The 23,696-nt window shown below is 36.6% G+C and overlaps 1 protein-coding gene across 1 annotated transcript in view; it reads right to left on the bottom strand.

Annotated features, from left to right (window-relative positions):
• Nucleotides 1-22,859, bottom strand: part of LOC104407151 (E3 ubiquitin-protein ligase MARCH11-like) — a gene marked incomplete at its 5' end in the record, with an annotated part of 30,268 nt that extends 7,409 nt beyond the window's left edge. Inside the window, 2 exon segments of the mRNA XM_010016344.1 lie at nucleotides 105-297; nucleotides 22,704-22,859. Of these exon segments, the coding sequence (XP_010014646.1) occupies nucleotides 105-297; nucleotides 22,704-22,859 (349 nt within the window).
• Between the last annotated feature and the right edge of the window lie 837 nt (nucleotides 22,860-23,696).

Raw genomic sequence — 23,696 nt, 5'->3', positions numbered from 1 at the left:
GTCTGCAAAGAACTGGAGTGATCCACTGGAGTGACCAATTAGAAAAATAGATATAGTCACAGTCTTAAACCACAGTCTGTGCTGTTTAAAGATTTTGAGCTTACCTATGCATACTAGATCCATAAAACCATACATTCCATAGCAGATTTGAAAAAGGATGTCCTTTCTTTGCCATACTGCATAAGGGCTGAAGGCTGACCATAGAAGCCAAGTCACACTTGCTACTAAGAACAGAGATCCTAGGATTACAGCAACCATCTGCACTTTCTCAACCAGTGTTATAGTAATGCTTTGCCACTAAAAGAGAAACAAAGTTGTATAAGATAAAAATGTTATTTTCTGTGATTGTACATTCAACTCCGCTTTTTTCCTGAAATCAGAAATTATTTTAATATTTATACATATCTTCATAAATCTTACTAATATCCTCAATACTGACATTTTTTTTTCCTATTTCATTTTAGTTAAAGTGAAACTAACAGTTGCTTCCCCATCCCCTCCAGCATCACTATTATCACCATCTAGCTGTGAACTTCAGAAGAGTTAATAGTTTTATCTCTGGTTTGAATACAAACTCAAAAAAAAACAAAAAAAAAGAAAGATATAGTCTTAGGAATGGAACTCAGTCTTTCATTTTTTTAGGCTAATGAACAGAATAAAAAGAATGTTGGGAAAACAATCTTAAGTATGCCTTATGTAAGTGCGACAAGCTGAAGACGACAACTTTCCTTTCCATCCCACACCCCTAAAGTCAGAAGCCATTTTCCATTTTCCTGCTGCTCATCAATGAAGTTCCAGACATACCACGGGAGTTGTCTTTCTCTGCATAAACCAGTGTTAACAGTACAAAAAGACACCTGCAGCCTAGCATGGAAGCAACCTGAAGGCTCAGGAGGAGCCCTGAATACAGGTAACATAGACATTGCTTTTCACTGCACCCCAATTATGTCTACCTTTCGAGGAAAGCCTGTATCCTCCATATGTGAGATGACTGATTTATGGTGTGACAAAACTTAAATACAAAAAAAGTATGCTTACTGATTCTGTCTAGATAAGAATAGAAATAAAATTCTGTTAAAGAGTCACAAAAGCAAAACAAAGCGTAAGGAAAGAAGCATTCTAGATTACCCTTAACCTATATGGTCTTTCTTGGCCATAATTGTCTGTATCAGCTTGGCAGACTCCCCACTTTCACCCCATCACCTATTCCAAAGCTAATATGCAGTAGACTCTCATCTTTCCTGCTCCTAATTTTGCCTAACATGCCTGCCCACTTCTACAGTTGCTATAGGGAACAGGTGGAGGAAGCTACTCCTGTAAGGGCTTTATGACCTCTTTTCCCACCTGACAGTAATTTTTCCTTTTTCCTGTTACTTTATGAAAGCTTTCTCTTTTTACCACCAGTTGAGTACTGTAATTCTATTTCCTGCTCAAAACATGGTCAGTTTTAAGCTCAGACCAGGTTGCTCAGGTAACACCTTGAAAACCTCCAAGTATGGAAACTGTTCAGCCTCTCTGGGCAACCTGCTTCACTTCTTGACTGCCCTCAGGCTGAAAAATGTTTTTCTTAAAAAAAAATAAATACTTGTATGCAGTCTGATCCTCTTTTGTTGCAATATATGCTCTCTTCAATCAAGTACACTGCGAAGAGCCTGGGTGAGCAATGAGGTCCTCTCCCCTTCCTTCTCTTTCAGCTTTTTCCATTAACTTCTCCACTGTTGCCTAATTTGCACATCTGGTGCTGCATGCCTTGTCTTGTTGCAGCCTTCTGAATACAATAGTATCAAAAAAAAAAAGCTGTATAACAATTCGTAAATTGTCTGTCTTGAAATACTATCCTTTCATAATGAACTTATCAGATTCATACTAGCTATTTCATCGAACTTCAGGGTTTGGAATGGGACTACTCATATCAAATAATACTTTTTTATGGTAAAGTAAATATAGATACTCATTTCCTTTATTAGAATTGTTTATTATAAGGTCAAGCAAGGTCATTAATACGTGATGTATGACAGAATAGTGTGAGCATCTTATGACTCAGATATTACTTGCATACAGTACTTAAATGTCAGGGCTGAAATTCATCAGACTCTCTTTAGACTCTATAGGGTTATGTTCAACAAAATTATTTTCCATTTCTCAGCTGAAGCTGCATAGTGTGACTTAGCAGAAAACTGTCAAAAATGCAGGTGGTTATGTATCTCTTTCTATCTTCTTTTATTACAAGCGTGAGACAGACCTGTAATGAATTTGTTCAGAATGTCTGAAATCAAAGTACATTTACATGAAGTAAAGCTTTAAGTGTCAAAAAATATTAAAATGTCAAATTCATGGAAGCTGGCAATAAATTGAAAAGACTGTAATGTCACTGAAAAAAACAGAAGATCTTTCACAGTACAATTTCAGCAATGCAGAAGTGTCTAAACTCACTTCAGCTTATTTTAATTATTTTATTTTTTTTATTTTTAACTTAGATCATTCATAACTATTCTGCAAACATAAAACAGAACAGAAGATAAAGTAGTCTGAATAATTGGCATAAGTAATGCAGCATGAAGTCTAGATATAAAACCAGCCCCTTATTCTGGTGTTCTCTGACAACCAATTTCTATTTCTATCTCCCATTCAAACAGAATCAACCACTCCTACCATCTTTTTCCATCTCATGAGAGCTTTTGTTAGCTTTTCCCAAATTTTTTCTTTCTAGAAAACCTTAACCTTAAAAAGTCCTAACATAGATATGATCTTCACTTCTTCCTAGCATCTTCTCAAGAATGTGTTCTGGTTATTTTACTATTCTCCTGATCAGATGAATTGTCTGTCAAGAATGCAAGCATTTGAATTGCTCAACTTCAATAAATTAGCTAATACCAAAGTCAGCATATTAGCATGCTACTAACCAGGAAGGGGAGCCTCCCCAGTTACTAATAAAATACACAAGGGTCCCACAGATAGTAGTTCCTAACTCCTTTGCTTTTAAAAAACAAACAAAACAAACCCCAACAATATAGAACAACCGAGAACCCTAAAACAGGTTTGGATGTTTTCTTCTATTACTCATCTACTTTGGCCATTGTGGTGTTCATTACCTTTCTCCTACAAAAGAAACTGTAGTCCTCCACCTTCCTGATGTGAAGCTCAGTAATAACCAAGCAACGTAAACATTTTAGGAAACTTTCCTCCCTGTAAATTAATCTGTAAATTAAACTAATTGATGAGATTCCGCAATTGACGGAGGAAGGACTGTGTGCCTTCCTGATGGAAGACATTCAGGAAGCCCACAAAGTTTTATGTGAAACTGCTAACTTTCCTCCTGCTGCTAGGCAGCCTGCCATAAGAATCCAACACCCTTAGAGTGATGAGGTAGGGTGGATTGGTAGCAAGCTCTAACAAACATGGGATCAGTTTGGGGACCTTGGTTTCCCAAACTGATGTCCGTCCTTAGTGCTAATGGCAAGAAGACTATAAATGTTCCCAATGGTTAACTTACCTCAACTGAATTTTCCTCCTTGTTTCCCACCTCCAATCAGTTTTGATTCAAAACAGTCTGTGTTTGCCCCTTGGGAGATGAAGGTTCCCCATACCTTTTACTGAGTTTGAGTACAAATTATAAAAAGCTAACAGATATTACTGAGACAGGCTTATTTTTTCACATAATGAAAAGGCTGTTCTGTAGTTATGAAGTTATTCACATTTAAATAAGTTCAGAAGGTTCGGTCCTTTACTTAGCCATGGACAGTGTTAGCCGTCAGGCAACAAGAGGAACCACATAGGATTGTATCATTTGGTGGCATTGCATTTCGTAACAAGGCTTGCGAAGAGGAACTGGAATTGTGGTCACACCGTTTTCTTCTACCTGAACTCAGTCACAGCATCTAATACATGTGAGTATACACTCTGATAGACACCCAGGAACAGAAGACTCTTACTCTAAGATTCTTTTTATAGTACCAAAGCCGCCTAAACTTTGATTTCTCACAATCATTTACCTTATTGTATGCTTTCTTACATGTAGTTATGATCACTTCTCCTTTTAATGTCAAATTAATGGCTTACAACAAAAAGGTCACAAAAATAATGCAGTAAAAATTATTCAGTGATAGTTGAGAATTTCCACTTAGAATTTAATAGACTGAATTATTTAACATTCCAAATTGAATGATCTCATTATAAGTGTGTCTTAATTTAAATCCATTATTTCCATAAAAGTGTTTCTCATTTTCCTCATATAACTTGTCACAATTCAGAACAGCTCATGATTATAAATTAGGACTTCCTAATTTGTTTTTGTTATTTGCTGACTATACATTCCATAATCATTAACAGTTCTTTTAGCTAAGTATTTTGCCAAGTTAGAAAGATCTATACAGCCTTTTAGTGTCAGCTTCTGCAAAGTACATGACCCTAAAAAATAAATATTGTGAGAAATATTAATATTTTTCTTAGGAACTAGAGATTGAAAGAAAATGTTATTTTGTATCTAGACAACTATAATAAAAATGTGAACAAATTTTCAGATTCATTAAAAAGAATCTCATTTAAATTTCTATGAATTGGGATCCCATTTTGTGGGAACACATTTTACTTTACTTTAACACACAATGACAATGAAATCTTCATTTGAAAGTAGTTCCTTCATAAACAAAACATAATTCATGCTTCTGATTTTAATGTAATACTGTCTGCCCCTTGAACACTTCCTACACTTTTACTTCTACTGACACTTCATTATGTTTGGCTCTTTTAATCTTTTATTTACCACTGGTCTTCCTTTCATGAATCATTTGGGAGTCTAGTACCTTAATGGTAGACTGTATTTCTAATGCTGACCCCAGAAACATTGCTTCTCTTTTCTTCTAAGGGCTCTGTCAAGCAGAAATACTGCATAATTTATTATTTTTTGAGGTTGAGACTTCCAGAAGTTGAAAGAAACATATTGCTTTGATGGACTAATTGTTAAAGAATAAAGTTAATACAGCAATATGCATGCCCTTGCTAACATAAAGATGGATATAATATTCAAATATCTGTCATCTTTGAGATAAATCAATATTAACTTGGCTTTTTTTAATGGTGCCTTGTAAAAGCCCATTGATTATTGTAAAATACATTACAGAGAAGTGATAAAAGAAGTCCTGACTGAGACTGTACTTGTACTTAGAATACATTACATAAAAATGTCTGCAATGAAACTCCAGGTCTTCCTACATCCTTAATGAATCCTTAAGAATAAGAAATTTCCCTATGGCTCCCTGAACATGTACCAGCTTCAACTGCCCCTATTCGTAATGCAACAAAACTCCTTAAACCAAAGAGCTGTTGGGGGTTAACCCACTCTGTTCTCTCAGAAACACAGCTTATTATGGACATTGCTGACTGAAGCGTCTCATTCCCTCTAGTCATTCTTGAATGCATATTTTATATAAAAGTAACTAAAAATAGCTGGCAGTGACCTATTATAAGATAACATGATTAACCTGAATATATATCAATTATATGACTTCAAAAGTTTTTGTTGGTTTGCTCTAATTACTCTGTTTGCTAAAATCAGACAGCTCCGACAAGAAAAAAGTTCTTACTGTCATTTATGATGCATAATGGATTTGCAATCTGTGTATGTATAAATAAAATTCTTACAGAAGCAAAAGAACATGATTATTTAGGTCCAACAAACCATTTTTTAAATGTCTGTTCTCTACCTTGTTAGTAGTCTAGGTGATTAGATGATAATTAATTTTTCTAACATGTTTTGAAATAAGCACACATTGACTACCTGATTTAATATGCAACCTGATTTAATATTGTTAACTTATTGACCAGCCTGAATAGAAAAAGCATAGTTTTGAGTACATACATACACACAAACATTTGAAATGTCTTTTTTTTTTTTTTTTTTTTGCTATAGGCTTCTGGGTTTATGACTTTTTCAAAAAAAAAAAAAAAAAGGAATCAATGCCACGAAAATTGCAGCTCACTATTAATAATTTTTAAGAATTTTGATAAATTATTAACACATAGAGTGCCTGTATTCATAATGCCCATTATCTTTTCATATATCAGAGAGCTCATCCGGACAGATAGTTTGGTTTGTATGCAACTTCCTAGCCTGACTGGAAGGCTGCACCAGTATTTTACCTGGAACATTCTGAGAGCATAACATTTACTGTGGAGATGCTGTGTATCTGTGCATCACATAGCAGTTTAGTTGATAGTTACTGCACCTACACATACTGTGGATGCAGCACAGATTTCTAAGTGTCCAGAAACCTGGACATCCTAAACTATGTACAAACTCTTCACATTCTATTACATTCATCTTTCGAAATATTACTATTCATTAAGCATAATAATTTAAGATTTTATCTTACAATTTTTAAAATCATAATAGAATCAAGATAATTTTTTTCCTAATTCCTGATTTCTACTTTTCATTAAGAATTTCTTGTCAACCCACCAGGATCAAATTCTGCCCAAAATATATATCACAAAATACTTAAAACTCATGGTGTGTTGTACAGATGTATCTGTGAGAAATATGTAAGGTTAAAATGAATTATTCTCAAGTCAACTCTTAATTCATATGAGACTAATGAATTAAGTTTAGCTTAGCAGCTTAGCTCTTCAGTATTTTGAACATTTCATGGACATGTGTTTATTTGGCGAAAGCCAGTGAATGAAAATTACCACTCTATGTGAATAAATACTATTCCTACTGTAAAGAAGGAACTGTTCAATTTCTGTTGCAACTTTATTGGAAACACCAAGTTTCACTGCAACATAGCTGTACTCTTGACAGTCTTATCTGAAAATTAAATATGAATGGAGGCAATGAAAGCCTGCCATGGTTGTTGAATTCTCTGTAACTTAAACGTGATCTGTAAAATTAAACTGAAAAATCAGCTCAAGCAGAGATTTTCATGTTATGGGTAGCTCCACATTTCTGAAGAACACTGAGGAAAAAAACCCCCCACATTTATTCTAATTATTTAAAGAACATAAGTGTCAGCAAGATTACAAACCAGCTGTGTGAAGGAGGTATTAGTATTTTTCATGCTGACTAGTCACTTAGGAGGGTATTTCTCTTTGGACACAAACAGTATCAAAAAGGGTTCTGCAGCTGCTTTTTCCTTCTGTCCTGGAAAAGTACTGTTTGTAAATTCTAGCTAAAACTGTTGAATACTTTTAACTGAAAAATATTTGAGCATGAAGCTACAAGATGTGTAAATAATTGCTCAGCATGGAGGTACAGAACAAGCTTCTTTCACACAAATGCCTTAGCCACCCACCAGTATTCTTGATTGTTTCTGTTGATGTCTTCTTGTCTATCCTATTGGAATTATTCAAGTATTAATTCTAGTTCATTTATTGAAACTCACACTTCATCTGCTAGCTGGATTTTCTGAAAGTGCTGGCTACTCTTTCTCTCTCTTTTTGACTCTATGAATAATTAAATAATTTTTGCAAGAGGAAACACAGAGGGTTTATCTGAGAATATTCTACCCCCTCATGGTTGGTGCACACCCTTGTGAGAGACCTTCACTCAAACCTGTTGTTTGCCTCAGTTAAAGCAACAGTTTAAACTTCCACCTCTAAATACACTATTTTAATAACTGAGATTTACATGGTATTTAGGATATTCAGTAGTAGAACTCCTTTCAAGTAATTTATTGGAACACTTCCATTTCTCATACAACACCTAGATATTAACTGAACCAAAGGGAAAGCAAATTAAATTGATTCCTCTATTCACATCACCAGTGGGATGAGTAGGGAGATGATTTTAGTATGGTACAAAGCATCAGGACCTATTTCTGACACTGTCCTATTACAGTGGGTTCTGGATGCTGAAAAACCCTTCACTGTCCAGTCTTCTTACTATTGCTATATGGCAATGATGTGTTTCAGCATTGAAGGGTACAACCTCACCAGAACAACTGAGTACAACTATTGGCCCCGACCTTTTTGAACAAAAAATAATTCACAGAATGGGATCAGAATTTTTGTGTGAACATCTGGAAAATGCACTTGAGGGAAGACACAATCCTTATTTCACGTGTAAGATATAAGCTGAAGGAAACTTTGGATTTTGAGGGTAGCAAGAAGACTAAAGAAAAATATCCTGAGTTCAGATGTAAGGTTGTTGCCTTGTCTACTCCCTAAGCAAGATTATGTGTACCTTGAGTGAAGGTTAAAAGGCAGGATGATAAGAATATCAAGGTAACCAAGGTATTATCTACTTGCATGTAAACATGAAGAAGACAGTCCTGTGTTCTGGCTTGTACAATATCTGGTAGAGCCTGCTCTGAAAGTCAGTTAGAATGTACTTTATTAGATTGGCTAATCAATTAGATGATTGATTCTGGGATCAATTAAATTAGTAACAAATCTTCGCTTGAAGACAATTTGGTCCTGATTTTAAAATCTTAAATTGTGCAAATGAGTATAGTAAATAATATACTCCTTGAAACTTTGGCCTAATGGAAGAATTAATTTATTTATTAAAGTTGTTTTATATATTATATATTGTGTATAATAATTAAACTTTGTTAGAAGATGTGCAATATGTTTATAATTACACTAATTAATATAATGTATGCTTAAAATTATTAACAATAATGATTTAAAATATTTAGTTATTAATTAAAAAATAAACAACATTTTTAAAGTAGATTGCCTGTTTTTTCAGGTACTGCTACATACTCACAACTACAAATTAGTAGGTACTGTTGTTTGAATCAGTAACCGATTTTTTCTAATAGTTTGGGGTAGCCATGGTTTTAGTCAACCAGTTACATTTAAGACTCCATTTTTAAGATCTGAAAATATATAAGATGTAATTCTTAATTACAGAAAGTGGTAATTTAGATACAAAGTATAATCACATGCAATAGCTGTATCTGTAAAAAAGGAAAATTGTTGCCTTTCTGGTATACGCTATAACAGAAACTACATATTTCTCTCTAACTGTATCATGAATATGTCTGAAATCCCTTGGAGTACTTACATTAAATTGCACAATATAACTGATGCTTTTGAACACTGAAAATACGCAGCTTTCTGACTTGTTATATTGTACATCAGCATTCATAGTACTGCAAAAAGCAATGGTTATAATATCAAAAACTATAATATCCATTCATAGCATTGTGTTTTAACATCCCTAAACTATAAATTGTTCTTGGCTTAATGGTGCTTATAGGACTTACATATAACCCATGTACCATCTCTTGCAGTACCAACATAAACATAAAAATACCCTCAGTTTCTCTCAAATATAAGAAGCACCTAAAAGAACAAAAGGTAAGTACATTCTGTCTGCATGGAAAATGCCCTTATCAAAGAACCACTTCCTCATCTTATCAAAGAACCACTTCCTCATTTGCATATTGTTGCTTTTCAAGTTTATGTCTATAAACACAGTCACATTTTGTTGTCTCTAGACAACAGTCCTTATGTTCGCTAATTACGTATGATGGAGGTATAGGTCTTCAGAACAGCAGCTCTGAGATTGCTCTGTCCTACAGCCAGCACTTTTTCTAGATTCCTTAACAATATTAACAGTAACAACTGAGCTCTGATGAAACTAGTTTGGAGCACTCTTGGAAAAACACCCCGGTGGTCCTGTAGGATATGTGTCCTGAAACTATTTGTTACCCACTTTGAAAATTCTTTGCACATAGGCTGCTGTGTTTTCTGACCTCTCTGGAATGAGAGGTCGGGCAAGCAGGTCTTCTGGTTCTACCATTGTAGCAAAAGAAAAATTTCTAATACTCAAAGTTTGTGAGCAACTCATCCTTACAAGGACAATCCCCAATAAAGAAAGCAAGGAAGGTTTCTCCATCTCAGGTGGAACTCTCACTCACTCACTAGACTCTGAGAAACATCAAGACTGCAAGTTGAGAAAATGCAAAGCATCCAAGACTAATGACTGCAGACAGAGCTAATGGAATATGTCTCAGCACTGTGGAATGGCTAGAATAAGATCTCTTGGATCAAAGCATTCAAAGAGATAACTGGCCTGGGCAGCTGGTAAGGGGAGGACATAATACTCTTCTTCACATATGTTTGCCCAGTCAGACCTGGCTGACTGTTAGTAACTTATCCAGCATCCAGCTCTGAAGTAGAGAATACCCAATATGGCTCAATAGCTGAAGAAAATATATGAAATTAAAAAAAAAGAAACCAAACCCAGGAAAATGGGCAGTATTCTGACAGACACCAGACAGCTTCTGCTACGCTGTAGTGAAGAGGACCATTTCTGCAGTTATTAGCCTTAACTCATACAGGATTCTAAGGTAGAAGAGCAATTGAAGGAAGTAAAGCATGATTTCTCCCAGGGAACTGGGAATGACCATGCTGAAGGAGAAAGGTTGGTATTTTTTTGTGACTATGAAAACAAGCTTTGGCAACTTTCCAATAGAAGAACAGCTTTTAGAATGTCACTTCTGAATGCTTGCTCATGGTCTACCAAAGTGAAGCAGCTCAGGCTCTCAGCCAACACATTAACTGAGTCCAGTGGTGGAATTCTCCAGCAGGCAGCTGCACAACAGCCTTCAGAGATGCTGAGTGCCACAGACAGACAGTAAGACTGTGGTCTTCAAGCACATACAGAAATTTTCAGAAAGAGCTTTGAAAATAAACATGAGATGCAAATTAATCACCCCTTGGAGCAATGAAAATTCCCACATGAATTTCAGTTTATAAATAAAGTTATTTAACTTTTTCAAGTAATTTTCTTTTTAATATCATAAAACATACTCTACAAAACCCTCTTCCCCCTTAAGGGGCATACAGGAAAGATTGGGAGGGACTTTTTATCAGGGAGTGTAGTGATAGGATGATTTTAATGTTTTAAACTGACAGAGGGTAGATTTAGATTAGATATTAGGAAGAAATTCTTCACTGTGAGGGTGCTGAGGCACTGGCACAGGTTGCGCAGAGAAGCTGTGGCTGCCCCATCCCTGGCAGTGTTCAAGGCCAGGCTGGACGGGGCTTTGAGCAACCTCGTCTAGTGAAAGGAGTCCCTGCCCATGGCAGGGGGTTGGAACTAGATGGTCTTTAAGCTCCCTTCCAACCCATCCCTGTCTACAGTTCTATGATTCCCTTGAAGTGAATGGAATTAGGCCTTGATTAATAGAAGAAAAAAAAAAAAAAAGACTATAACTCCTGTTGAAGCAACTCCCTATACCAAGAATCTTCCTGACTTCTTTCACAGTACTGGAAAAGGAGTAGTCAGCATAGTTTCTGAGGGGAGTAGGGAAATAGTCACAGGTTTAATCTCATAGTCAAAGGTCACTTCTTTAGGGATTGATAGGTCAGAGGTAACAATGGTTCAGTACTTAGATAACATGGCCAATTCATCAGCAAAATTAGGAAATGATGAAAAAAAGGAACAGAGTGACACAGGGACAAAGATATGGCTTCTTATTCACACATCAAATATGCTGATTCCAGGTGAGAGGACATAGCACTGCGGAAATCTAGATGATTTTAAAGTAAACAGACTTGAAGCCTATACCTCCAAACCCAAATAAGGAAGAAAGAAACGTTTTGGAGGTTATCCTGGGGACATAATACATTAGAGATGTACAACGAAGACAACGATTCACTTGTGTTATATGATAAACACCAGGAGTGACTTTAAAGTAATGAAACTATCTTCTCCTCTGAAATAGTCTAGGCTAGAAGACTGAAGTCCTTGGATCTTGTAGGTCCTAACTGCTGTGGCTAGGTTCACAGCAATTATACCAACAAGATCTACAAAAGCATGAGGGAAAGGCACAGAGGAAAGGTAAGTTTCTAAAATCCCCACAGCCATAAACTCTTTGCAGTGAATGCAGATTTTCTACAGATTTCTGAACATATTCAAGTACATTGTGACCATATCCACTCTCGGCGGAGAAACTCTAAGTACACGTATTTCCCTAGAATAACCATCAATTTCACATTTTCTAGATCTTTTACTCAAGGCTGTAGGAAGGAAAGGACAGGCTGAGGCAGAAGATTTTGAAATACCCAAGATGCATTTGATAGTCTCTCTCCTTATACTGAGTATTGGATGATACTAAGATCTTGCTCTTAGGTTTGACATATATCAGAAGGCATCTGTAAATAATCAAATGTCTATTTGGTGCAAGCATCCAGAAAGCAATGAGATGATAGGCAATACTCTGTAAATGCTGCCTGAGGAGAAAGTGACCCTCTTTATTAAGTCTCAGGAGGATTCTAAGTCATAATTGTACCTTTCAATACAGGTGAAGTGTCTTTTTTGGAAGGTGACATCGAATGATTGGAGTTTCTGATGATTTCTGTGGTCACTAAAGGAGGAAGCTATGTGGAGGACAATGTTGCAAATGCAGGAAAAGGCTGTAAGTGTAAGGCTCTAATATTCTATTTGTGTTATTCTGTTGTGAACCAGTGAGCTCACATCAGCTGTTATGCCGATTCCTTCAAGTAAAATATGTCATATTGTTTTCCTCCTATGAAACATCAGCCCTGAAATTGAGATGCAGAATTTAGTCATCCAAGGAGGAACACAAAGTGCTGGAAGTAATCACAAGCAAGTAGATTGTAAATAGCAAATTGCTCAGATAATAGCAATGAAAGATACATAAAGCATTCCATTAAGAAGTACTCTTTGTCTGTTCTTGCCTGGTGAGCAGAGGGAGCTTCCTTAGCCTGAGAGAAGGCATACTGAAGTTTACTCTCACTTTCTCCAGATACATTTTCCTGGGTGCTAATTTTATGGTATTTGCCTTTTTCAAGATCCTTGTAGTGCTTGGTATAATCTTCTTTCAGTGTTAGCAGAGTAACAAAATACATATGAAGCATATGAAGCTTGCAAGTATTTCATTTGATGGTAAGGTTTGTGATTTGCTGAAACTACTAAGGAATTATTTATTTGTATATCTGGTTTTTGGGCATAAAACACAAGAAAAATGAGTCTTAGCTCAGGAAATAGCCTCCATCCAGTAATATAGTTTGTGTGGGTATCAGTACGGTGTATTCCTGTACTGGGAATACACTTGTCACAGAAATAGAAAAGTTTAATGATGCTCTGGATGGAAGACACTGCCAGAAAAAGATGCAAAAATGGGGGGTGGTAGAAAAAACAAGAGGAAAGTAAATAACATGTGGCTAAATCGGAAATACTCATTCTCCATCAGCTTCACTGAAATGTAAACAAAAGTAGCCAGAAAAAAATAAATTTAGAAATAAAGAAAATACAAAGGAAAGATTAAATAAATGAAAACAAAAAGCAAAGAACCTTAGGAGAAAAGAGTCACACAAGCAAAACTCACAACACAGATGCTCTGACTCAGACAAGTTCTTCAAAAGAACTGAGGTCAAATTGTTCTTTCACCGTTGCAGTGTTAGCATTAATGGACATGGGGCTGTCCAATGCACACTGCTGAAGCAACAAGCGTTTTCAGTCTGAATACCAAACATTCAATTTGAATCCACATATGGGACAAAAAACCTAAAAATCTAAGTGCAATGGGTGCAAAAGCTGTCTCCCCAGCTGAACAATTTAAGAAAGAAGTTAGCATGACTACCACTCATTTGGATGAAGCACTGAAGACTCCAAATGCAAACCGACCAACATTCAAGACCAAGAAGCACTAAAAGGAAGTTTCAAAATGAATTTAATAAAACTTTTCTTTGACAGATTTCAGTTGTGGAAAACACTGCAGTGGCACTTCACAGCTAGCACAGAAGAGAACTGGAACAGAACTCAGGAGGTTATGGCAGTGTTTAGTGCTCAGGGCAGGCTACTTACATTGCCAAATAAGCATGAGCTAAGGAATCATAGACATCAGGTATAAAAGCAGCACACTGTCACTTATTAGCAAGTTTTCACACTAACAGGTAGAAGAAGCATGATGAAACAACCAGTACTTGGTTACAATGTTTTTCACTAGTCTCTGTTGATAGTAGTTAGGACCTGAATAATAAGAATTTTGAATGTAAGACAAAAAGATGAAAATTTATATTTGAAAAACTAACAAATCTTTCATCACTAAATAAATTCCATCAATTTTCGTCTAGAAGATGAAGCTGTTGGAAAAATATCAAATCAAACAGACAAAAAATGATAAAAACCAGTAACTCAAAGGCTCCTGAATGCAGGTCCCATACCATATCTTAAGTCTTGCATTGTTTACTTAGATATCCAAAGCACATAAAATGGTAGTTAAGTATGTACATGTATCAGTAGTTAAGTATGTACATGTATCAATCTAGATTCCCATTCACAATGCCCTTTAATTTTGGAAGCATTTTTCTAATGCAATCTGTTGCAAATACATAATTAATGCTTATAATCTCAGTAATAATTGTTATTCAAGATATTTCCTCTGAAAAACAACCCTGCACCATGTCTCCTGTTAACGAATTTGCCCCATGAAAATCTTAGGCTCAAAGAATCCACTTTTTTAATTTAAGTAGTTAAGCCACTATTTAATACACCAAGATAATGACAATTTTTAAATCTATATCTGTATCTATATATCTATATATCCATATATCTATGTATCTATGTATCTATATATCTATATAGATATATAGATATATATCTATCTATATCTTATATCATATATCTATGTCTATATCATGCATCTATATCTATACTTGAATCTATCTATCTTACCACGAGATCAGGATGACACTTGTAATTAAGACTTCATTTCAAAGTACCATTCACAGTTTACATTGCACTAAATGTTGTTTCACATCATTCAAGCAGTCAAACTGCTATAAGCACAATTCACACATTTCAAAAAATAAAACAAGAAAACAATTGTTTTTTTAATAAGCTACAGGAAACAAAAGAGGAACATACGAGGGGCACACACCCACATACCTTTAATGTTCTTTTTTTAAAAACATGCTCTGGCTTATTTATTTTGTGCAGGTGCTTGACTACCTTAGTATAAAACAAAACTGCCTAAGTGAATGCACGAGAACTAGTTTAAAAATACTATCCACATGTTAGTACAAAACTAATCTAATCAGCATTTCTTTGCCTAATCTATTTTTTGTAGATAATCCCCTATCTGAAATAGTGAACAAAAGAGTGGCTTGTCTATGTCCCTGCAGGCTATAGCTGATGCACTGACAAGAATAACAAATTTCCTGAGTTCTACCAGTTGAGATGCCAACTTTGACCAAATGTCCCATCTAGCAAAGCAGGAAGACAGAGAATCAGGAAAGCAGATCTCAAGTGTTTGCTGGTGGCACTTCAGTCATTGTAGCAAAATCACAAATATTAACTACACCTTCTAGATCACTGCTTCGATCTTAGAATCATAGAATCATAGAATAGTTAGGGTTGGAAAGGACCTTAAGACCATCTAGTTCCAACCCTCCTGCCATGAGCAGGGACACCTCGAACTAAAACATGTCACCCAATACTCCATCCAGCCTGGCCTTGAACACCGCCAGGGTTGGAGCATTCACAGCTTCCTTGGGCAATCTGTTCCAGTGCCTCACCACCCTCACTGGAAAGAACTTCTTCCTTATATCTAATCTAAACTTCCTCTGTTTAAGTTTAAAGCCATTACCCCTTGTGCTACCACCAGAGTCCCTAACGAAGAGTCCCTCCCCAGCATCCTTGTAGGCCCCTTTCAGATACTGGAAGGCTGCTACGAGGTCTCCACGCAGCCTTCTCTTCTCCAGGCTGAACAGCCCCAACTTTCTCAGCCTGTCTTCATATGGGAGGTGCTCCAGCCCTCTGATCATCCTCGTGGCCCTCCTCTGGACTTGCTCCAACAGCTCCATGTCCTTTTTATGTTGAGGACACCAGAACTGGACACAATACTCCAAGTGAGGTCTCGCAAGAGCAGAGTAGAGGGGCAGGATCACCTCCTTTTTCCTGCTGGTCATGCTCCTTTTGATGCAGCCCAGGATACGTTTGGTTTCTGGGCTGCAAGTGCACACTGAAGCCAATTCATGTTAAGTTTCTCATCAATCACCACCCCCAAGTCCTTCTCCACAGGGCTGCTCTGAATGTCTTCTCCATCCAACCTGTAGCTGTGCCTGGGATTGCCCTGACCCAGGCTTGATCCATTCTGACAGGCAAGAAAGCATAGTTTTTGCCATACAGTGTTAAAATCTTAAGACTAGGAATAGCTATCTTTCTGAACTGAATCATAGCTTCCGGACAGTTGGTTTCCAAGTTTTGGCAGTTCTGACCTAAATCTCCCCCCTGCCCCTCCTCACTCTCAGTTCTTTCATAGGACTCTCTAAAGCAAAATCAATCTTCTTCCCCTTTTAAGCTTCTATTTTCTGTGTGCTTAATCCCTTTCTACTCCATCCTTCCAATTTCATTTTTTTACTCCCTTTATAGTTTCCCATGATCCTTCCTGATGGCTTCAGCTCCCATGTTGATGACCACTTTGACATCTTAGATGAATATCACCTCTCCTCATTGGACTTACAAGTATGCTTCAGTGTTAACAGCATAGATAGTCACTCTTTCTTTTCTAAACATCTAGTTTTGGCTACTTCTAAATAGAAGTTACTAGAGTAGATAGACCTTTTGTTTTGATACACTCTGAGTGGTTTCAGTGACATGCACTAGATAGATGCTGGTGATTACGGTCAACAAACAGCCATTCATTGCTTTGATTAGCTTTTCACATATGTCTATTTCTAGTCTTTGTTACTAGTTCTTCCTTATTCCTACCCAACTATCACTGTGATATCAATGTGATAGAATCACTTCATTTGTTCATGTATTACTATTTCATGATTTTCGGATCATTGGTACTGATGATTCTTCTTATCCCATTCCCTCTTAGCTGTCATTAGTTAGCAATTCTCTCCATCCTTCTAAAGCTTGTACAGGTTTGTTCCTCCTTTCCACTGTAAGGTCCATCTTGCACTCCTTCAGTTCTGTATGCTAACAGACATGTATTTTGCTTCTAGGATGCTAGAAATGCACTAGTGGCCTGCTCACTTGCTCCATGACGAATTTGTTCCCTCACCTGAATGGCTAACCAAATATGTTTCTCAAGCTCAACTGACTTCCGTCTCTACACCTTTTTGCTGTCTTTATTTCCAACTCTTTGCTACTTTTATCTCTGAGACTCTCTGTGCATTAATTACAAGAAAACAAACAAAACATAACACAACATGAAATTCATTACCCCTTAGTGTTTTCCCTCTGGTGCTTTCTATTTCTGCATTTCTGTCCTTTCTGTCAGAGGTGAAATTTTTAGTGTCCTCTCTTCTTCTATAATCCCTCTACTTTGCATCAGTGACATGATTCTGTCCTCCCTCCTGACCCACTCACACCAATTCTCTTTGTCAGTCTTTCGTTTACCTTCAGTTCTTTCCCAGAAAGTACACAGGAAATGTATTTGTCTTTCCCACCACAGAAAAACCCCACAAATTTGACACCATTGGCCTCTCCAACAGCCCTGCTATTCTTTCATTTCTAAACTCATTAAGTATGTCACTTAGAACTGACCATAATCACCACTAGTGCATGTCACTGAAACCACTCAGAGTGTTTCGAATCAAAAGGCCTACCTAGTCTAGTAATTTCTCCTTAGAAGCAGCCAAAAGTAGATGCTTAGAAAAGAAAGAGTGAGAAGTACAATGACTGTATCTATGCTGATGACTGACAGACCTACTTTTCTGTTTCAGGCTTCTCTCTCCTGTCAAAACTGAAACATTTTTCTGTTTCTACCACCATTTGTATAAATCTTACCATACATTTAAATTCATTAAAGTCTCTGGGATTTTCACAGCGCAGCTTTCCTCAAGTAGTATGGATTTGTCCTTCAACCCACAAGGATTCTGTAACCCATTAAATTTAAATCTCTTTTTGGATCTTCCTCTTCACAGTATTTCTAAAGCTTGCAGGTGCTTTCTATACAGCATATCTAAGACTATTCATATATGAAAAATTAATTTTTCATCATTTCTTTCATCTTATATCTGCATTACTGTAACACAGCTTTTAAGCTCAAGACAAATTTCCTCCGTGACTACAATTTCCTCCATGACTACTTGAAATACATTTTTTTTTTAGTCCACTACTTTGACCATGTTACTGCCCTTCTTTCTCTGCTATGCTGATTCCTCTCTTCCCCATCACATCAAATAAAAAAGACTTGACTTGATTTTTTAAGTCCTTCCAGGCTTTTACTGACATTAATTACTTTCTAATGGTTACTCAGACATCAAGTCTCATCTCTGTTCTGTTCATGATAATCATCTCAGCCAAGTATTTAATTTTCTAACAGCTCTTCTATACTGCCTTCACGTTCAAAGGGTGCCTGCAAAGCTTCATTATTTTCTTTTCAAGGTGCATCTTAAAACTCACCCCATTTGAGATGCCAAAAACTCAGCGATAGTTAAGAATCGTTAGTGTACAGAGATCACTGGTTTTATATATCCCCATAGACTTGCCACTTATCTCTTGTTCAGACTTCTTTGTATACAGTCTAAGACTGGGACAAACCTTTTTCTTTGTGTGTACCGACATGTTGAATAGCACAACGTATCCTCCTCGATCTTCATTACAGTAACAGCAACAACATTAGTAGATTGTTGCTAGTACATAGTGTGGTTTTAAAAGAACCCTTGGAGATTTGAGCCTTCTCCCATTCCCCTTTTTAGTTATGCCTACAAAAAGTAAATGCTTTCATCCAGCTGAGCATAGTCATTAGCAACAACTTTTAGTAAACATTTATTATATATTTTTTCTGGCCACTGGCCTCCATACTGAAGTATTTGAAGAACTTTTTCATTTTTTAATGTAACATGCATACACATGCATGCAATCTGCTACAGAGCCTCCTGCTCATGCTTAACTAATTGATGCCAGTGAGATTACTCAAATGAGTGAGGACTACTCACATTAACAAGACTTGAAAATTTGAACCTGTAATTCACAAAAACTGTTGAACAGAGTAATTTTTATGCTAAATATCTCAAATGTTAGTAATGCAATTAGCACCACTGAAATCCACTGAACTCATAAGCCACATTCCACCTCCAGTAACTACATACTTGCTTAAATAATAATACTAAGCACAACCTTAATTTCTGGTCTATATTAAGAAATCAGACTTAACAATGAAGAATTTACTTTTTTGGATAACTAGTCTGTGATTTTTCAGATGTCAGAGAAGGTGCTGAATTGTCTTGCAATTAGCTTTTAGATTAGCGTATCAACCAATTGTATCACTTTTGGAATAGGTCCAGTTCACTTAAAGTACCCAAAAATAACGTTTTAATGAACAGAAGCACAGGGCATATTAAACATCTAATGTTTTACTATTTTATGACAGACTGCAGTAACAGTCTAGAAAAGGTTATTCTTTAAGTATATTTATTGCTCACTTTTATAGACATGATGGGTTTTAGCACCAAAGTATGTTTTCTTAACCTTTGCATGACTATATTCCACTTCCAAACATTATTTCTTAATCTTACAAAAGAATTTACATTCTTCAATATACATTCATGCAAGTCTAGTGAACTTATTTGCTAACAGTTAATAGTTAAATATCACCAATAAAAAAATAAAGCAATCTGTTTATATTTCCTTTGGGAAGGAAATCTGTACAAATTATAAAGCTTAACCAATAAAAAAAATATTTCTGCTTGTGCTTTTTTTCTCCTTCTTAATTTAAAATGTAATTCTAAGTGGATTTAATTTCCAAGTCAGACATTTAAAGTTTTTCCCTCCTTTTTAAGTCGTTTAAAAAAACCTTCCAAACTCCTTGCCTAAAGCAGCATTTGTTCCATCTCCCCTCACTGTAGTTTGGAGGAGAGGGTTTCTAGTCATTAGCATAATCTTGCCTATTATTGGATCAAATTCCACCCTGCCATGAGGAGAAAGTACAGCAGCATGAACGTGTGCTTTCATTAATGGGCTAGTGCAAGGTTAAATATATCTTTCTGATGTGATCCTGAGAAGGACATGCTAAAAAATTCAAACCTGCATTTTTCTGTGAAACACCATATCAAACGCCATCACTTGTTTGTGTTCTCGCCTACCACTGTTAGCCCATTGATGAATTTGTTATTTTTTATGGTTTAAGATCTATTCCTGTGTTAAAATTCTATGTGTTTCCAGGATTGGATTCTTGAAAGTGATAAGTAGTAGCTGCTGAAATATACAAAGTGACACTGGAAAAATTTCTATCAGTCACTTACCATAGTAAATTTTGTTCCTTGAATGTACTGCCTCCAAAGAGGCCCCCCTTTGGGATTACTTTCCCTGCCATGAAGCAACAGAAACCATAGAAAATGTTAGATATTAAATGGAATATTCACATCTGTTCCAATGTTCTGGAAGAAAACATAGAGAAATCTCCTACTTCTTAACTCCCTACACATTGTTACATTCCATAAATACAGAGGTAAAAGTCAACCTGAGGAGCTGGTGTAAATCTGCATAGACAATTCACTGAGAAAAAGTTACTTCGATAAACAGCATCCTTCTTCCCTCTTATGACACTGCCTAAAAAGATCTAGTAAGTAAAAGACTGGTAGAGGCAATCTGAAGAACACACACCGGGGCAGACTGCTACTAGCCATAAAAGAGTGACCTGCTACTGTTCAAACGTTGTATCTAATGTAATCCATGAAGTCTTGCTTGTCTGGGGACTTTAAGTACATTAGCTACCTCATTAAAGATGTGGTAAACTACTCCTATACTGAAATGGTCTAGCCCTTAGATTTCACCAAATCTGAACAAAAAGTCACCTTAGAAAAGGCATTTGTGTAGTCAAGCAAATGATTCAGAACTTGTGCAAAAGCTTAAACCAAGATGGTTCTTAAAAATGGCCAGTACTGTTGTACTCAAGAATGTGAGAGAGGAATGAGGGCATTTTAAGACTGATCACTCTCATAAAAATACACAAATGATTGCAGTTTTGAGACTTCCTTTTAGATTTTTTAACTACAAAGGAATATTCAGTGTAGGAGAAGGAGAAAGGTATTACTGTATCACTCCAAAGAGATGCATGACCTTTAGGTGTCAGTTTGGGTTAAGAATAAATGAAATAACTTTTAAGCTATCGAAGAAGGAACTTTGGCTCTTTGGTTTCTTTCTACTTCAGTCATAACTTGGCTGAACATTGTTGTCTACTCTGTCACCTACTGCATGTTCTTCTTTGCTTCTGTTTTCCACAGAAACTGAATAGTTTTTCAAGCTGGGGCTTCATTCTGTTCCACACAGATAGGTTTCTAGTGCCATTTCAGATGTCTTTTAACACATCACTTGGCCTCCAGCTGTTCCAGAGTCTCTCATAAGTTGTGCCATATCTGCTGTCCTGTATTGGCTATCTTGGGACTTCTCAGATAGTACTAGAAACCTCTTTGCAGGCAACTGTGTCACATCTTTGCTGTCAAACAACTATTTTCAGAGACTACCATTGCAAACTATTGCTAATATAACCTCTGCTAGAAAAAGGATGAGATTGCTGTGGATACACATGAAACAAATATTTTTAAAGGATTAAAAAAAAAAAAGCCAAAAAAATCAAACAGAATCCCATGCTAAACCACCAGATAAAGTCTATGTAGAAGCAGAATCTGCCACCTTTATTTTCTGGAGTGTTCTACAGATCCATCACTTTTTTTTACATTATAAAGGTCCTATCTAGGAAAACTCATCAAAAGGTTTGCTTTGTGGATTCATAAAGAAAAACCTTCAAGTCACAACTGTCTCCGAAAGTACTTGCACCTAATCTGAAGAGCTGTAAGCAAATATTACAGACATCCTCTACACCCAAGGAATGCTTATCACGTTCACACAACTGCCATTACCATCCAAGCATGTCTTTTCTATAAAACTCCAATCAAACTCAGGCACAGAAAAATGACCCAAGTGCTCTTGCCTTCGAGAGCTCTGTCATCTCTGAGCTCACAGAATCACAACTAAAACCGGATACAATTATCTTGCTAATGTGTTCCTCACATGTCATGAAATACAATTTCTAGGATGGAATTTCTAAAGAATTCTGATATGCAAAGTGGTATTAAGGCTTTCCTAACAGGTCTGCTGAAGCTTTGAGTTTTCCCTCCCCTCTCCCTGAACATGCTACCACTATAATTTTCTAACTTCCTGCACATTGTGATGGTGTTAAAAAGGAGCTGTGGAAAACGTTACTGCACATTTCAGCTTCTGAAACAGCTATCAGTGGACAAAACTTAAAGAACATTCTGCTACTCTGGATCATGCCAAGACTGAAAAAAAGTCAAATCTGTTTACTTTTTTATAGTAGATGAATGCACAGGCAACAGAAGTTTTCCTTGCCTCTCTCCTCTGGACCCCAAGCTGGAATGAATGAATGAAACCAATCTTTGACTGAGTCTTTAGCAAACTATAAAGGCATGTTTAAAATTTAGAAAGTGAATCAGGGAGATTCAAGTTGTTCTGTCATGTCTCAGTATGACTTATCTAATCACAGAATTTCACAACCTCTGAAGACCACGTCTGTGGCAAGCCAAAAGCTAGAAGAACATAACAATCAAATGACTGCACGTTTTAATATGTCTTAACGTACTAAAATAATCTTAACAACTAGCTTCAAGTGAGTGCTGGTTTATTTTCCAAAAATCTTGAAATAAACATAAGAATCATCTTGTTTTTTAAAACGACTGGAAAAGCATTTTTAAAAGAAAAAAAAAAACCACAACAAAATCAAAAAAAGAACCAACAAAACCCAAGTTACCTGGCAAGGCTTTTTCATTTTAATTGCTATAACATGGTATCTGTAACAGCAGAGTTCACAGGTCCATGATCCTCTTTCACTTATCCACTTTAATAGGCAAAGCTGATGTGTGTATCGTACTGACCCATCACAGCGGCAAGGATTTAACAGTTCACCCTGAAAAGGCAACACAGAAACATTAATTTTAAAGGAATCTTTTATATACAGGCATACTCAGTACCAAAATATTTACAGATCTATAGCAATGAACCGGTCTCAGTTGCAATATGTGAAAAAGCATGTATTTTTGGCTACAAAAGTAGTCACAAATTAAATGGTCTTAAAACCATTTAGGTGCTTCTAATGAGACAAAGCCAGATAACTGTCTGTGGACATCTACATGCATATGTGAAACAAGTGAAAGATTACTGTACATCAAGCAATAGAAGCATTAGCCTTTTCAGATACCTCAAATAGTAACCAAAGTGGTTAGATGCATTTCTCCAACAGTTATTTGCAGTAATCACAAGGAAAGAAGTGCGTGACATCACAGAGAACCCCACTCTTGGAGCAGGACTCTGTGCTGTACAGCCAGACAGCTGTCAGGCAGGACCCCAAATGATGTAACCGAACACTTCCCCCAGCAGTTCACCTATTTCTAGATTATATAGATCAGCTATTCTTTCCTTGAAAAGATTTTGCTTAGCTCAAAGCTTAGCTCAACTACAGGACAAACTATAAAGCGCTAGTTACGGAATCATTGCTGTGTCCCATGTAATGTCATGACAAAAGATACTTGGAGGTCTTCTCGACATTAGCTGTAAGCTAACACTCTCATTTTAAAGTCTAACAGAAACCTGAGAGATTCGTACTGTTCAAAGCCTCTGAGGCGAGAGCAGCGAGCGCGATGGCACGAAGATGCACAGTGTGCAAGCCAGCCATCGCAATCCCTGAATTCTCCCAAAGCTCTGCGCCGACTCAGAATTGCCCCAAGCGTTTGTCACAGCTGAGGTG

The sequence above is a fragment of the Nestor notabilis genome, unplaced genomic scaffold (genome assembly GCF_000696875.1).
Source record: "Nestor notabilis isolate BGI_N333 unplaced genomic scaffold, ASM69687v1 scaffold8706, whole genome shotgun sequence".
Lineage (NCBI taxonomy): Eukaryota > Metazoa > Chordata > Aves > Psittaciformes > Psittacidae > Nestor > Nestor notabilis.
The sequence above is the reverse complement of the archived record's forward strand: the minus strand, read 5'-3'. Positions and strand labels throughout refer to the sequence as shown.